Source organism: Fomitopsis serialis (genome assembly GCF_022376445.1).
Source record: "Fomitopsis serialis strain Sig1Antser10 chromosome Unknown B0H18scaffold_175, whole genome shotgun sequence".
In the NCBI taxonomy this organism is placed as follows: Eukaryota; Fungi; Basidiomycota; class Agaricomycetes; order Polyporales; family Fomitopsidaceae; genus Fomitopsis; species Fomitopsis serialis.
The window spans coordinates 68,468-81,194 of NW_025955135.1; the positions used below are offsets into that span (position 1 = coordinate 68,468).

The 12,727-nt window shown below is 56.4% G+C and overlaps 5 protein-coding genes across 5 annotated transcripts; 3 read left to right on the top strand and 2 right to left on the bottom strand.

Annotated features, from left to right (window-relative positions):
* Positions 1–1,968: 1,968 nt before the first annotated feature.
* Positions 1,969–2,862, top strand: B0H18DRAFT_1125967 (uncharacterized protein; the record flags this gene model as incomplete). Its single annotated transcript, XM_048035089.1, has 4 exons — positions 1,969–2,101; positions 2,159–2,268; positions 2,327–2,542; positions 2,599–2,862. The coding sequence occupies 4 exons, from the start codon at positions 1,969–1,971 to the stop codon at positions 2,860–2,862; spliced, it is 723 nt and encodes a 240-aa protein (XP_047886255.1).
* Positions 2,863–5,356: 2,494 nt separating this feature from the next.
* Positions 5,357–6,612, bottom strand: B0H18DRAFT_1047460 (uncharacterized protein). The gene is made up of 4 exons (XM_048030837.1): positions 6,229–6,612; positions 5,962–6,173; positions 5,795–5,904; positions 5,357–5,734 (listed from the first exon to the last, which is right to left on the bottom strand). Exons 1-4 carry the CDS (start codon positions 6,464–6,466, stop codon positions 5,566–5,568), a joined length of 729 nt encoding a protein of 242 aa, XP_047886256.1. The 5' UTR covers positions 6,467–6,612; the 3' UTR covers positions 5,357–5,565.
* Positions 6,613–7,966: 1,354 nt separating this feature from the next.
* On the top strand, positions 7,967–8,912 carry B0H18DRAFT_1047467 (uncharacterized protein). Its single transcript, XM_048030838.1, has 3 exons — positions 7,967–8,189; positions 8,250–8,358; positions 8,427–8,912. Exons 1-3 carry the CDS (start codon positions 7,994–7,996, stop codon positions 8,632–8,634), a joined length of 513 nt encoding a protein of 170 aa, XP_047886257.1. The 5' UTR covers positions 7,967–7,993; the 3' UTR covers positions 8,635–8,912.
* A 2,111-nt stretch (positions 8,913–11,023) lies between these two features.
* Positions 11,024–11,654, top strand: B0H18DRAFT_156630 (uncharacterized protein). The gene is made up of 3 exons (XM_048036891.1): positions 11,024–11,309; positions 11,361–11,428; positions 11,486–11,654. Exons 1-3 carry the CDS (start codon positions 11,056–11,058, stop codon positions 11,608–11,610), a joined length of 447 nt encoding a protein of 148 aa, XP_047886258.1. The 5' UTR covers positions 11,024–11,055; the 3' UTR covers positions 11,611–11,654.
* Positions 11,655–11,698: 44 nt separating this feature from the next.
* On the bottom strand, positions 11,699–12,527 carry B0H18DRAFT_960132 (uncharacterized protein; the record flags this gene model as incomplete). The annotated part of the gene is made up of 3 exons (XM_048042912.1): positions 11,699–12,169; positions 12,230–12,291; positions 12,395–12,527. The coding sequence occupies 3 exons, from the start codon at positions 12,525–12,527 to the stop codon at positions 11,699–11,701; spliced, it is 666 nt and encodes a 221-aa protein (XP_047886259.1).
* Positions 12,528–12,727: the final 200 nt, after the last annotated feature.

The window sequence follows — 12,727 nt, forward strand, 5'->3', positions numbered from 1 at the left end:
CGGTGTGCACCTGGCCTTCGATGGGCTTAGCGTGCCACCGGATGGTCATGGTCTCCGTGTCGATGGCATAGATCGACGTCTCGCAGGCGGATTGCACAGGGATGACGTCGCCGTTCGCCTCGTAGACAGCCAGCAAAATGGTGCTATCATCGTCCAGAGGCGCGCTGCATGTCGGGTAGATCTCATCGCTGTCCTCGGTCCCGACCTCTAGCTCGAAGCTCGCATCTGGCTCCGGTGAGTTGGGAACGTCGGCCCCGCGCCAGCGCAGGACCTCCATCTTGTCACCCCACGCCTCGGACGACGTCGCGATGATATCGCCGTTTGGTCTGAGGTGGACGGGCAGCAACACGCCTCCGTTTGTGCTCACCCGCTTTTCCTCGCGCGCCCTGAGACGTGAGGGGAGGGTGGCCCGGCCGAGGACCCCGCCATCCCCGAGGACGTCGCAAAGCAAGGCTGTGGTGAGGTCTTCTTCTGTGGCGACAACGATCTTGCCGCCAGCGTACCACAGGTAATCCTCGGTCAAGGTGCCGTTCAGCTCGAGCCTGCGGATGAGCTGACCGTCGACGAGGCTAAACACGAAGAGCGAAGGTGGAACATTTTCCTGGGCCTGGTCGGCGATGATGACGAGGTTACGGTCGGTGTCGAAGACGGGGTCGAGGTGGTACGCCGGAGGAGGTACGAAGTGGGCGAGGTGCGCTTCGTGCTCGAGGCGCCCGTCTGGACCTTCCGCGCGCCAGATGTCGACGCTGGTTTTGCCGAAGGTGAGTACATAGGACTGGTGAACGTAAAATGCTTCTACGTCGCCGCCGAGGGTCAGGGGCTGGGGGCTAGCTGGAGACATTGATGTGGATCGTGAGTACTTTTGGCTAGAGAACGCACGTCAGTATATTACTGATCATACGCGATCCAATGCATAGTCTCACTCTCGGTCGAAGTCGGGCGAGGTCGAATGGTCGTAGTAGGAGGTGCGATGCAACAGTTTTGAGTTCTTGAGATGCTGTGGCCTCCTTCGAAAACAATAGCTGTACATGTCGTACAGCCTCTTTACTGATCTCATAAACGGGACCGCCCTACCATAGACCCTGGATGGCCCACCGTCCGATGCCTTCTCGAAGTTCTTCGGTGTGTTCGGTTACCGCCACAAGATGCTTCGGTGAGCACTGGATCAAGAGGGGCCTCCTGTGACTTTTGGACGTGGCGAACGCGGGCTACAAGGGTGCAGCACTACAGCAGCCTACGTGTTTGCCTGGATACAATACGGAATTCTTTGGTGGGTCCAAGAAGACAGTTGTCGATTTCTTGAAACGTCTGGAAGTGGCGAACGTTGTGGACGTAGGCCATAGTGGTGCATCGCAGCATCACAGCAGCCGACTCGGATGTAGCATGTCACGATTGCCCTGATCAATCCTAGAGCCCAGGCAGGTAGGGTAGACATGGTGGGCAAGATATGATCCAAATTGTCCGTTCACTGGATACGCCCTATGCTCATACTTGTATTTGGACACTCGGCTCAGAGCTTATCCCAAAGCAAGGCTTACAAGCTCGATCCTCCAGACGCTCAAGATCATTCCTCCTTGTCCGTGTGTGGTATTATCTTGACTAACATACTGCATGTGCAGCACTGGATGGTCCTCTTGATCCACGTATCATCTTCAAGTTCATCTGCCAGGGCGCTGTTCGGGCGCTTTGTAACAGCTGAGCGGGCACATTTGGTTGAATGCTCGTATGGACTGTTTACCAACGCTCGCATGTCGAAGCTGTCGATTCCCAGATATAAAAGGCAGGACGTAGCTCTGTTCAAAGTCAGGCCGGTCCTCCTTCGCTGCGCGGGCAATCTTGCTCTAGTAACGTACATTCCAACGTAAGTTACATTCAACTACTCGTCTATCCTTCTTATTCATCGTCTATTTACCAGCGTATAAATTCTTCTAATCGCACGAACATAACGACTAGTCCCGTATATCCGACATGCGTCCTACTGCGGCTCTCTTCGCTACCCTCACTCTCCTTTGCACTGTCTTCTTGGCGCAGGCCGTCCCGTTTAAACCGTCCCGAAATGATGCCGAAGCCTGCGCAAGACTGACAGAATGCGACTCTTGTGGTACGTCATCACTCTTCCTTTCCCGACGGTTGTGGTTCACAATCCCTGCTATTGCAGTTCACGCGAGTCGTTGCGGTTTCTCCCTTGACACCCAAAGCTGTGCCACGAAGGAAGGCCACCTTGGGAGGCTTGCGACATCTGCGTCTCTATGCAAGAAGGCGACCGCTGTAAGTACCCCGCACTGTCCCTGATCAGATCGCGTCAATGTTAATGCATGTAACGTAGATTCATGCCGCACGGGAGTGGTATGTCGTTCCGAGAGCAGATAAGGCATGGGCAGCGATGGAGACGCACGTCCTGGATGGTCGTCCCGACAAAGCACAGTCCGGCCGGCATCTTACATCCACTTGGTTCGACCACGTTGATAACAAGGCCACTGCTGCGCACATGACCATCGACGCAGCGACGGCTCTCGCTCGAGTGCCGCTCGGTAAGGGGCCGGTGAGCTGCTTCGCTCTCTATGCTTTTCCTGACTGACCCTATCCTCTCCTGTGAAGCCGAAGACACTTTGGATTGATAACGATGCGGAGGGAAAGGCGACCAGCGTTGCGCACAAGTATACGCGGGAACAGGTCGCCGGAATATGCAAGGCGGCGCTCGCGGCGGCGCTCAAAGCGGGCAATTCGAAGGGTTCGGTGACGCACGGTTCCTATGCTGTCAAGACGCCCTGGGGGAATCAAATATGCGTGAAGGTGACCGATCGTCAATGCTACCCGTTGAGGATCGAAGCGACAACGGCAGCACCGGGTACGAATTGCTAGGATCGGGTGGGCCGGACGGAAGAGTAGTATTAGTACGATATGTACTTGCTTTGCTGCAAGTGTGATGATTTAGGAATACCCTGTGTACCCTTTCTAGTTGCTGCGCATTGTGACGACCTACACGGCACCCGGCGGACTGTCAGAGGCTATACGAACGGTGTTGTCATGATGCTCATACTGGTCTCGCGCTGGCTTGCTAGTCTATACACAATAGGTTGACGACGCCGCGGGCCCGGGCCGCGGCGCCTCTCCACCAGGAGTCACGATTCCCGTGTCTCTGACAGAGCGCTACCGACCAATATTATAATTTACATATCCAAATTGTACCAAACAGTAGGTATATGTTTCGTATGCGCCTCTACCCATGGACTCTACTCCAGGCTAAAATACAGGCTGCGCGGAGAGTTGTAGACGGACATGATCACTGTCTGCCCAACTACAGCTACTTCCTTAGCTCTGGACCCCTCTGGCAGCGACAGTCGCCTCGAAAATAACAACCGCTCGCCTTCTCTCAGGAAGCCATGCTCCAGGAATCGCCTCAGGTCGACGGTGCACACTGACCCATCAGCGAAGACAACAACGACCGCGAAGTTGTCCCCGGTTTGACTGAGCCCGCAGTATTCTACGGCAGTGCCCTGCACGTTGTAGTTGATCGTCTCCGTCTGCCGCTGGCTGCCCGTCGCAGGGTCGAGGATGACGACGTATTCGAACTTGTCGACCTTGTCGCCGTCTCCGTTGTTGTGCCGTCCAAATGCGACGACAACATCCAGCGTGGCGAAGTATCGAACGGTGTGCACCCAGCCTCCGATGGGCTTAGCGTGCCACCGGATGGTCATGGTCTCCGTGTCGATGGCATAGATCAACGTCTGGCAGGCGGATTGCACCGGGAGGACGTTACCGTCTGCCTCGTACACGGCCAGCAAGAAGGTGTTCTCGTCCAGCGGCGCGCTGCATGTCGGGTAGATCTGATCGCCGTCCTCGACCCCGACCTCGAGCGTGAAGCTCGTGTCTGGCTCCGGTGAGTTGGGAACGTCGGCCCCGCGCCAGCGCAGGACCTCCATTTTGTCACCCCACGCCTCGGACGATGTCGCGATGATATCGCCGTTCGGCCTGAGGTGGACGGGCAGCAACACGCCTCCGTTCGTGTTCACCCGCTTCTCCTCGCGCGCCCTGAGACGTGAGGGGAGGGTAGCCCGGCCGAGGACCCCGCCGTCGCCGAGGACGTCGCAGAGCAAGGCTGTGGTGAGGTCTTCTTCTATGGCGACAACGACCTTACCGTCAGCGTACCACAGTTGATCCTCGGTCAAGGTGCCGTGCAGCTCGATCTTGCGGATGAGATGACCGTCGACGAGGCTGAACACGAAGAGCGAGGGTGGGTCATTTTCCTGAGTCTGATCGGCGATGACGATGAGGTTACGTTCGATGTCGAAGACAGGTTCGAGGTGATACGCCGCAGGTTGTACGAAGTGAGCGAGGCGCGCTACGTGCTCGAGACGTCCGTGTGGGCCTCCCGCGCGCCAGACATCGACGCTGGTTTTGCCGAAGGTGAGTACATAGGATTGGTGGACGTAGAATGTCGCTACGTCGCCGTCGAGAGTCAAAGGCTGGGGAGACATCGAGGTGGATGATGGTGAGTACTGTTGCCTGGACATAGCCCGTCAGCATACTGATCATACGCGGACCAATGTAGAGTCTCACTTTCTGGTCTCACTCTCTGTGGAAGTCGGACAAGATCGAATGATCGTAGCAGGAGGTGCGATGTATCACTTTTGAGCCCTCGAGATGCTGTGGCTTCCTTTGAGAACAATAACCGTTCAAGTCGCACAGCCCCTTTCCTGATCTCATGATCTGGACCGCCCTATAGGCAGCCGTGCCTCTGGAATGATGGGCGGCCCACCGTCCGATGCCTTCTTGAAGTTCTTCGGGGTGTTCGGATACTGTTACAAGATGCTTCGGTGAGTACTGGATCAAGAAGGGCCTCCCGAGACCTTTGAACGCGGCGAACGCGGGTAAAGATGCAGCACTACAGCAGCCTACGTGTTCGCCTGGGTATCATACGGAATGCCTTGGTGGGCGCCGGTAACTTACAAGAAGACGGTTGTCGACTTCTTGAAACGTCTGGACGCGGCGAACGTTGTGGACGTGGGCCATAGTGCTTCAGCACAGCAGCCGACTCGGACGTCGCATGTCACGATATCTGCTTAGACCAATCCTAGAGCGCAGGCAGACAGGGTAGACCTTGCGGGCAAGATATGAACCAAATTGCCTGTTCATTGGATACGGGCGCCCTATGTTCATCTTTGTATTCGGGCACTTGGCTCAGCTTATCCCAAAGAGCAAGGCTTACAAGTTCAAAACCCCGGACGCTCAAGGTGATTACTCTCGGTCCGTGTGGTATTATTTCGACTGACATGCTGCATATGCAGCACTGAATGATCCTCCAGGTCACGTATCATCTTAATCCGCCAGGGCGCTGCTCGAGCGCTGTGTAACGTTCCGCCGCCCACCTAGAGAGCTGATCGGGCACAATAGGTTGAACGCTCGCTGGTCAAGGCTGACGGTTGCCAGATATAAAAGGCAAGACGTAGCTCTGTTCAAAGCCAGGCCGGTCCTCCTTCACGCATGCAGCCTTGCTCTAACGTACATTCAACTACTAATCCATCCTTCTTGTCTACCGTCCACTCACCAGCGTAGAAATTCCGCTTACCGCACGAACGTAACGACCAGTACTGTACATCCGCCATGCGTCCTACTACTGCTCTCCTCGCTACCCTCACTCTCCTTTGCACTGTCTTCTTGGCGCAGGCCGTTCCGCTTACACCCTCCCGAAACGGTGCCGAAACCTGCGCAAGCCTGAGTTGCGACTCTTGTGGTACGTCATGACTCTCTTGGTTGCGCGAAGCTTGTCATTCACAAAAACCTGCTATTGCAGTCCACGCGAGTCGCTGTGGGTTCTCCCTTGACACGCAAAGCTGTACCGCGAAGGAAGGCCACGCTGGGAGGCTTGCAACATCTACGACTCAGTGCAAGAAAGCGATCGCCGTAAGTACCGACACTGTCCCTGCTCAGATCGCATCAATGTTGATGCATGTACCATAGATCCATGCCGCACGCGAGTGGTATGTCGCTGCGAGAGCAGATGCGAAATGGACAGGGATAGAGACGCACGTCCTGGATGGCCGCCCCGACAAGGCAGACTCCGGCCGGCATCTCACGTCGACTTGGTTCGCGCACGATGACAACAAGGGCACTGCTGAGCACCTGAACATCGACGCAGCGACGGGTCTCGCCAACGTACCGCGCTCCAAGGGGTGAGCTGTTTCGCCCTATATGCTTTTCCCGACTGACCCTATCCTCTCCTGTGAAGTTGAAGCCGAAGACACTCTGGATTGATAGCGATGCGGAGGGAAAGGCGACAAGCATTGCGCACAAGTACACGCGGAGCCAGGTTGCCAGCATATGCAAGGTCGCGCTCGCCGCGGCGCTCGACACGGGCAAGAAGAAGGATCACGTGACGAATGGTTCTTGGGCTGTTCAGACGCCCTGGGGGAACCAAATCTGCGTGACGGTGTCCGGCGAACAGTGCTACCCGGCGAACATCCATGCGACGACGGCAGCACCGGGTCAGCGGTGCTAGTACTATGTAGGACGGGGTGGGCTGGACGGAAGAGTAGCAGACATTGAGATATGTATTTGCATTGGTGCAAACGTGATGACTTGAAAATGTCCTAAGTGACCTTCTCCAGATGCTGCGCATTGTGAGGATCTACCCGGTATCAGCAAACGAGAGGCCATTCGAACATCGAATGGAGGAGGAGGGCATTACTTAGTTACTAGTTATACTCCCGTGACGGCAGTGACTCGGCTCGAACTAGACCGACGTAGTACACGTACCGGGTGTGGAGCCGGTCTCTCTGTTCCTCTCGCAGAACTATGTAGGCTGCACCCAAGGCTCATGCAGTCGTACGGACGAAGGCCTTCGTGTAGCCTGCGTCGGCCTGAGCGACACGGCTCTGCACGGCAGACTCGCATATTAGTCATATACATACGCACTACGAACGGAGAACTGCAGTTTCTTGTACTTAAGTGACAATGTGGTACATACCTCCGATGAGCTGAGATGACGATAATGCCACCCCTAATTTTATCGTCGTGTCATCGCGTCGACTGACAAGCGAATGTGCCTCGTGGTGTTGCCAGCGGACTAATAGTAAGTACTGTATGTAGATACTTAATGCCAAGGAGGCGTGGGGAAGAATTCTTGACGCAGAGGTTGTGTTCTAGCGTTGAATTTGACAATTGAGGTCGACTGTTCATCTTGAGTCTGAAATGATTATGAAGTGTTGCATATGTACTTACACTAGCAAAAACCCGTGCATTGCACAGGATGCAGTTCACAGCTCATGACGTGGAGTTCAGAAGGAAGTATGTATGTACATAGATTTTGAGGCGGAAGATGAGGATGCCCCTCGCAGACATGGCGGTAGTCTTGTCGCAAAGTCCCGGGCGTCCGGAAGGGGTCTGCAGGGTGGTGGGTCAATACAACTCTGCTTATCTCACGCAACATACCATAATAATGTACACTGTAATCACGGTAACTATTTTCTCTATTGCGCGAATCTATACGGCCTGAGCTGCAGTGAACACGGTGGCGCGACGCGGTCACCACCAACTTCGTCGTAACTTCACCACTGGTGTTGGCGGTGGACTGCGGGTTGGCCTACCTCAGTACTTGGTACCTGCGCGACTTTGGGCTCGTTATCAGCACCTGCCGTCCTCGCCGTCCTCCTCGCTCGCGCTTGCCCGCCCCCGTTCCTCACGCGCCGTCCCACCTGCTCACCGCTGTACGCGCACCCACGGCGTGCTCGTCCGACGCTCGTCGGCTGCGCTTGCACGCGGGTCACTGGCCCTGCGCGCTCGTAGTCGGCGTGTTGCGTACGCCCCGACCCTGCTCACGGTCGCCGTCTGGCATCTTTCACTCACGCGCGCGGGCGTCGGTCGTACCTGCAAACTGGGCATTTGCCCGGTGCGCTCGTGGTCGGCGTGTGTGTCGTCGCCCATGCTTGTGCCCGTATGCCCTCCTGTCTCCCCGCCCGCCGTCCCGCTTCCCCGCCTGCGTGCCTGCCTGCGTATGTGGTCGCCGGCCGTCTCTGCGTGCTGGGCATTGGCCCAGCGCGTTCGCCGTCGCCGTGCGCTGTCTGCTATGCTGTCGTCTGCCGGTCCGCGCGCCCGCGCGCTCGCCTGCTCGTTGCCCGTCCGCTCGCATTGCGTGCGTTCGTCGGCCAGGGCATCCTCCCAACACGCCCGCGGCCTGCGTGTGTGTCGCGCTGCGTGAGGACACACCTCAGACTGTGCCAGCCTACCTGTTCTCCTGCCCGTCCGCTCACCAACTTGCCCATCGACTTGCTCATTCGCCGGCTTGCCCGTCCTGCATTCGTCGGCCGCGTCTGCGTGCTGTGGCGCAGCGCGCTCGCGGTCGTCGTGTGTGCCGTCGTGCTGCATGACGCCGTGATCTGTGCTGACCCGACCGCTTGCTTCGCGCAACCACCCGCTTGCTCACTCACCTGCTCGTCTCACAAATCCTTCCGTACGGTCGTCCGCCCATCCGCCTGTCCGCTTGCTCGCTCGTCCCCCGCTCTTGTGCCCGCTCGCCCGCCCATTTGCGTGGTGTGTGCGTTGACCGTTCGTCGGCCGTGTGTTCGTGGTGGGCATTCGCCCTGCGCGCTCGCGGTTGGCGTGCTCTGCGCGCCCCCTGCCCCACGCCTGTGTTAGCTTGCTAGCTCGCGTGCAGTTGCACTTACCTTCGCCAGTGTCATACACTCGCCACGCGTTCGTCGGCCGCGTCTGCATGCTGGGCACTTGCCTTGCGTGCCCGTGCTCGTCGTGCTCAGCGTCGAGCCTTCGATGTGCTTCGTGGTGCCGCTGCTGTCGGGCTCGTAGTGGTGCTCTAGCACGCCCGAGCCAAGCCCGAGGACCGTCGCGATGTTGAGGGGGAGTTCCTCGCAGCCAGAGGGAGAGGGACGCGATGGAAGCAGAAGATGAAGACGGCCCTCGCGCTCACCCCGTCGCGCGGTCATGTGCAAGGCAGTGTTCAAGTCCGTGGGAAGCGCATTGCGTCATACGTCGGACGCGTCCACCAATCAGAATGCTCACTTATGTGGAGCGTTTATGTCGCGGTGGGGACCGCGTTCTCGTATATGAAAGAGAAGATGAAAGAGAAGATGAAAGAGAAGATACGGCCCGGCTATCCTTCGCATTCACTACATCTCGTCCAACGTTAGAACACACACCCATCCAGCACTGACCTTCACGATGGATCCCTAATCAATGTTTGCATCACGCTCAACCTAGTTATACGCACAGCTGAGTGCGCGGGGTCCGGCGGGGAGACGAACCGGACGGCAGGCATCGGTGTCCGAGCCTGCCTCTCTCATCTCCGCACCGCAGAGCGTGTGGAGCGATTATACCGAAGATACGATGGTGTCGATGTCAAATGGAGTGGTCGCGTATTCTACGGCAACCGGCGCTCGACTCGGAGGAGATAAACAGGGTATGACGAGGATGGGTATTGACCAGATATGAGGGTCCGGACGTTCCTCGTCATGCAGGGGAGTTTTAGGTTGGACTCGCGACCGCACAGTGCAAGTTGTAGCTGATGTCTTGATATGTATGTGGCTATAGTAAGTGGACTGGTGCGACGCATGCTATGCAGAGACATTTTAACACCCTTCGCTGGCAATGGAAATACGACATCGACTCTCGCGCATTCTCTTCCTCTGTTCAGAACCCTGCGCAGCCTCGATCCCACGTCTATGTGGTTCTCTTTGATCATCGAAAAACATTCATTGAACAAGCTCAAGGTTCGGATACGCCTGCCTCCCACGCGCTTAGCCGAATCAAGTGCACTGCATCTAAGACTGGTCCTCCGTATGTATTTCTCGGGTACTCGTCGCTTACTGAGCATGAGTATTGCGGGCACCGCCTTTCACAGGATCTGGGCCATGGAGGACTATTGCGGCATTGGCTGCGAGATCCTCGACTTCGCGGTGTCCACTGAAGGCCCAGAACTGCTTCCTCGAAAATTGTGTATTCATGTTCGACTCTTCTATAGGTACCGGCGAGCTTCGTGGTATCGGTTAATATACACATATCTTCTGTGGCGACCTTTGTTGTCCCTGCTCTCTCCCCTTCGTCCGACTTCGAGTCTGCGCAGCGCGAACCAAAAGCCACTGAGAGTCATTACGAGGTACATCTCCGTTTTCGCCAACGAAGATTGTTACTGAATTCCCGCTTTTCTTTTAGTGTCGCGAGCCTAAACGGTTGTAAGCCCGGTGAACGTGAAGTATCGGATGATTTCACGCTACGGCGACATATTTCCATCCATGAAGACATCAAATAATCTAGCATTGTGCGATCGACGAGTTGAACCCACCAAAGCCAGTGCATACACTGATCGTCCTAGGAACCCGCAATGATACGAACGTCGTGGAGACAGGGTCAGCTGGATGCACCGGCGTTAGGCACACATGTATGTCGCGACCCTAGCACACAGAGACGCAGTGGAGTTCGCCGCGACTGGGGTGAGGATTGGATGAACCGAGTGAGTGAGCTGGCAGCGACCTCTGTATGCATAGACTCGCCTTCGGCCACATAGTATGATCCGCAAACAGAGGGCGTTCGTCGCACTACATAGGTGTGTGAAGCGGTGGGCCGCCGTGGATCATAAGGCCGGCAAAAGGAGCGGAATTGTTCGCTCGCAGGCTGGGTTGTGGTACAGGTGGAACGGTTGGATTGGGATAATGTTCGGGAAAGTTGAGTATAACGCTCGATCGCGCGGCGGGAATGGGGTGGGATCCAGTGTCTCTTGCTCGACATTCTGCCTCGAATGACGAATGACCCTGTTGTCCCGCCGGCGGCCAGCCAATGCTACTACCCGCTTCAGTTAATGCATGCTCCATGACACAGATTCTCTAGAGGGTAGGGCCAACTGACGAGGCAGAGGATGGGCACGACGACTCTACTGGGCGCGAGAAGAGCAAAGGTGTGTAACTCGATTTTGATGGCGAGGCATGCTTCTGGATTCCTCAATTTGTTAGACTGGTTATGTCGAGAACAACGGCTATGAGAGGACAGACTCGATTTGGATTCGATGGGCCGGCTCGGACCGTGGACGGAGGAGGAGGAGGGATCGCGATGCGGCACATGACTGGATCTCCGTCTTGCCCTCATGGGAGATGTGTGGGAGGTATGTACTATATTGTTAGAAGAAACTGCGGTTCTCCGTTCGCAGCGCGCATGCGTATGCATGTCTACTACGCGAGTCTTGCAAGCAGAGCCCTGCCGCCCGTGCCGATGCAAAGTACGCGAAGGCCCGCATCCGTACGACTGCATGAACCTTGGGTGCGGCCTAGTTCTGCGATAGGAACGGAGAGACCGGCTGAGCGAAGGTGAGGCAAGCGCGGCGGTCGTAGCATTGCAGCGCTCACCCGTTACGCAAGTCTTGGTTTCGAGCCGAGTCACTGCCGTAGTACTACTGATAGTAACTACTCTCCTCCTCCGCTCAATGGTACAGTACTCGAGTCATACTGCACCCTACTGCGTGTGAACTAACCTGGCAAGCCAGCGCGAGACCAGTCTGAGCACCATGACAACACCGTTCGAATGACTTCTCGTTGTCGGATAGTCCGGGCACCGGGTAGATCCTCACAATGCGCAGCAGCTAGAGAACGCCACTCAGAATATTCGTAAATCATTACGGTTGCAACAATGCAAGTACGTGTCGCAATGCTACTCTTCCGTCTCCGGCCCAACCCATCTCACCCCAACCCACCCCATCCTAGCACTTCTCACCGGGTGCCGCCGCCGTCGCATCGGTCGTCGCTGGGTAGCACTGTACGTTGGACACCGTCACGCAGATGTGGTTCCCCCAGGGCGTCTGGACAGCGTAAGAGCCACTCGTCACCGACTCCGTCGACTTGCCCGTGTTGAGCCCCGCCACGAGCGCGGCCTTGCATATGTTGGCGACCTGATTCCGCGTATACTTGTGTGCAATATGTGTCGCCTTTCCCTCCGCATCACTATCAATCCAAAGTGTCTTCTTCTTCACAGGCACATGAGCGAGACCCGTCGCTGCATTGATAATCATGTGCGCAGAAGTGCCCTTGTTATCAGCGTGGTCGAACCAAGTGGACGTGAGATGTCGGCCGGAATCTGCCTTGTCGGGGCGGCCATCCAGGGTGTGCGCCTTGATTTGTGTCCATACCACATCTGCTTTCGCAGCGACACTCCACTCTCGTGCGGCATGGATCTGTGGTACATACATCAACATCACGCCGCGATCTGATCAGGGACAGTGCTGGGTACTTACAGCGGTCGCCTTCTTGCATTGAGTCACAGATGTTGCAAGCCTCCCAGCGTGGGCTTCCTTCGCTTCACAGCTTTGTGTGTCAAGTGAGAATTCACAACGGCTCGCGCGGACTGCAATAGCAAGGATTGTGAATGACAGCTTGGAGGTAGTCAATAGACAACGTACCATAAGAGTCGCAATCCGTGAGGCTTACGCAGGTTTCAGCATCGTTCCGGGAGACTGTAAGCGGGACGGCCTGCGCCAAGAAGACAGTCCAAAGGAGTGTGAGGGTAGCGAGGAGAGCAGCAGTAAGACGCATGGCGGATGTACTGGTCGTTATGTTCGTGCGATAAGAGGAGTTCCTACGCTGGTAAGCAGACGGTAAATCAGAAGGATGTATAAGTAGTTGAATGTACGTTAGAGCAAGGCTGCACGCGTGAAGGAGGACCGGCCTGACTTGAACAGAACCACGTCCTGCTTTTATATCTGGCAACCGTCCAAGCCTTGACATGCGAGCGT

Coding starts and splice junctions, on each gene's coding strand:
- B0H18DRAFT_1047460 (XM_048030837.1), bottom strand. CDS start 6,466: ATGGATGTTCGCCGGGTAGCACTGTTCGCCGGACACCGTCACGCAGAT. Junction 6,174..6,228: donor AGAGTGTCTTCGGCTTCAAC/TTCACAGGAGAG, acceptor GAAACAGCTCAC/CCCTTGGAGCGCGGTACGTT. Junction 5,905..5,961: donor CACTCGCGTGCGGCATGGAT/CTATGGTACATG, acceptor GTCGGTACTTAC/GGCGATCGCTTTCTTGCACT.
- B0H18DRAFT_1047467 (XM_048030838.1), top strand. CDS start 7,994: ATGTGGTCGCCGGCCGTCTCTGCGTGCTGGGCATTGGCCCAGCGCGTT. Junction 8,190..8,249: donor CGGCCTGCGTGTGTGTCGCG/CTGCGTGAGGAC, acceptor CCGTCCGCTCAC/CAACTTGCCCATCGACTTGC. Junction 8,359..8,426: donor TCGTCGTGTGTGCCGTCGTG/CTGCATGACGCC, acceptor TTGCTCACTCAC/CTGCTCGTCTCACAAATCCT.
- B0H18DRAFT_156630 (XM_048036891.1), top strand. CDS start 11,056: ATGCGGCACATGACTGGATCTCCGTCTTGCCCTCATGGGAGATGTGTG. Junction 11,310..11,360: donor GAGAGACCGGCTGAGCGAAG/GTGAGGCAAGCG, acceptor CCGTTACGCAAG/TCTTGGTTTCGAGCCGAGTC. Junction 11,429..11,485: donor CTCTCCTCCTCCGCTCAATG/GTACAGTACTCG, acceptor CTGGCAAGCCAG/CGCGAGACCAGTCTGAGCAC.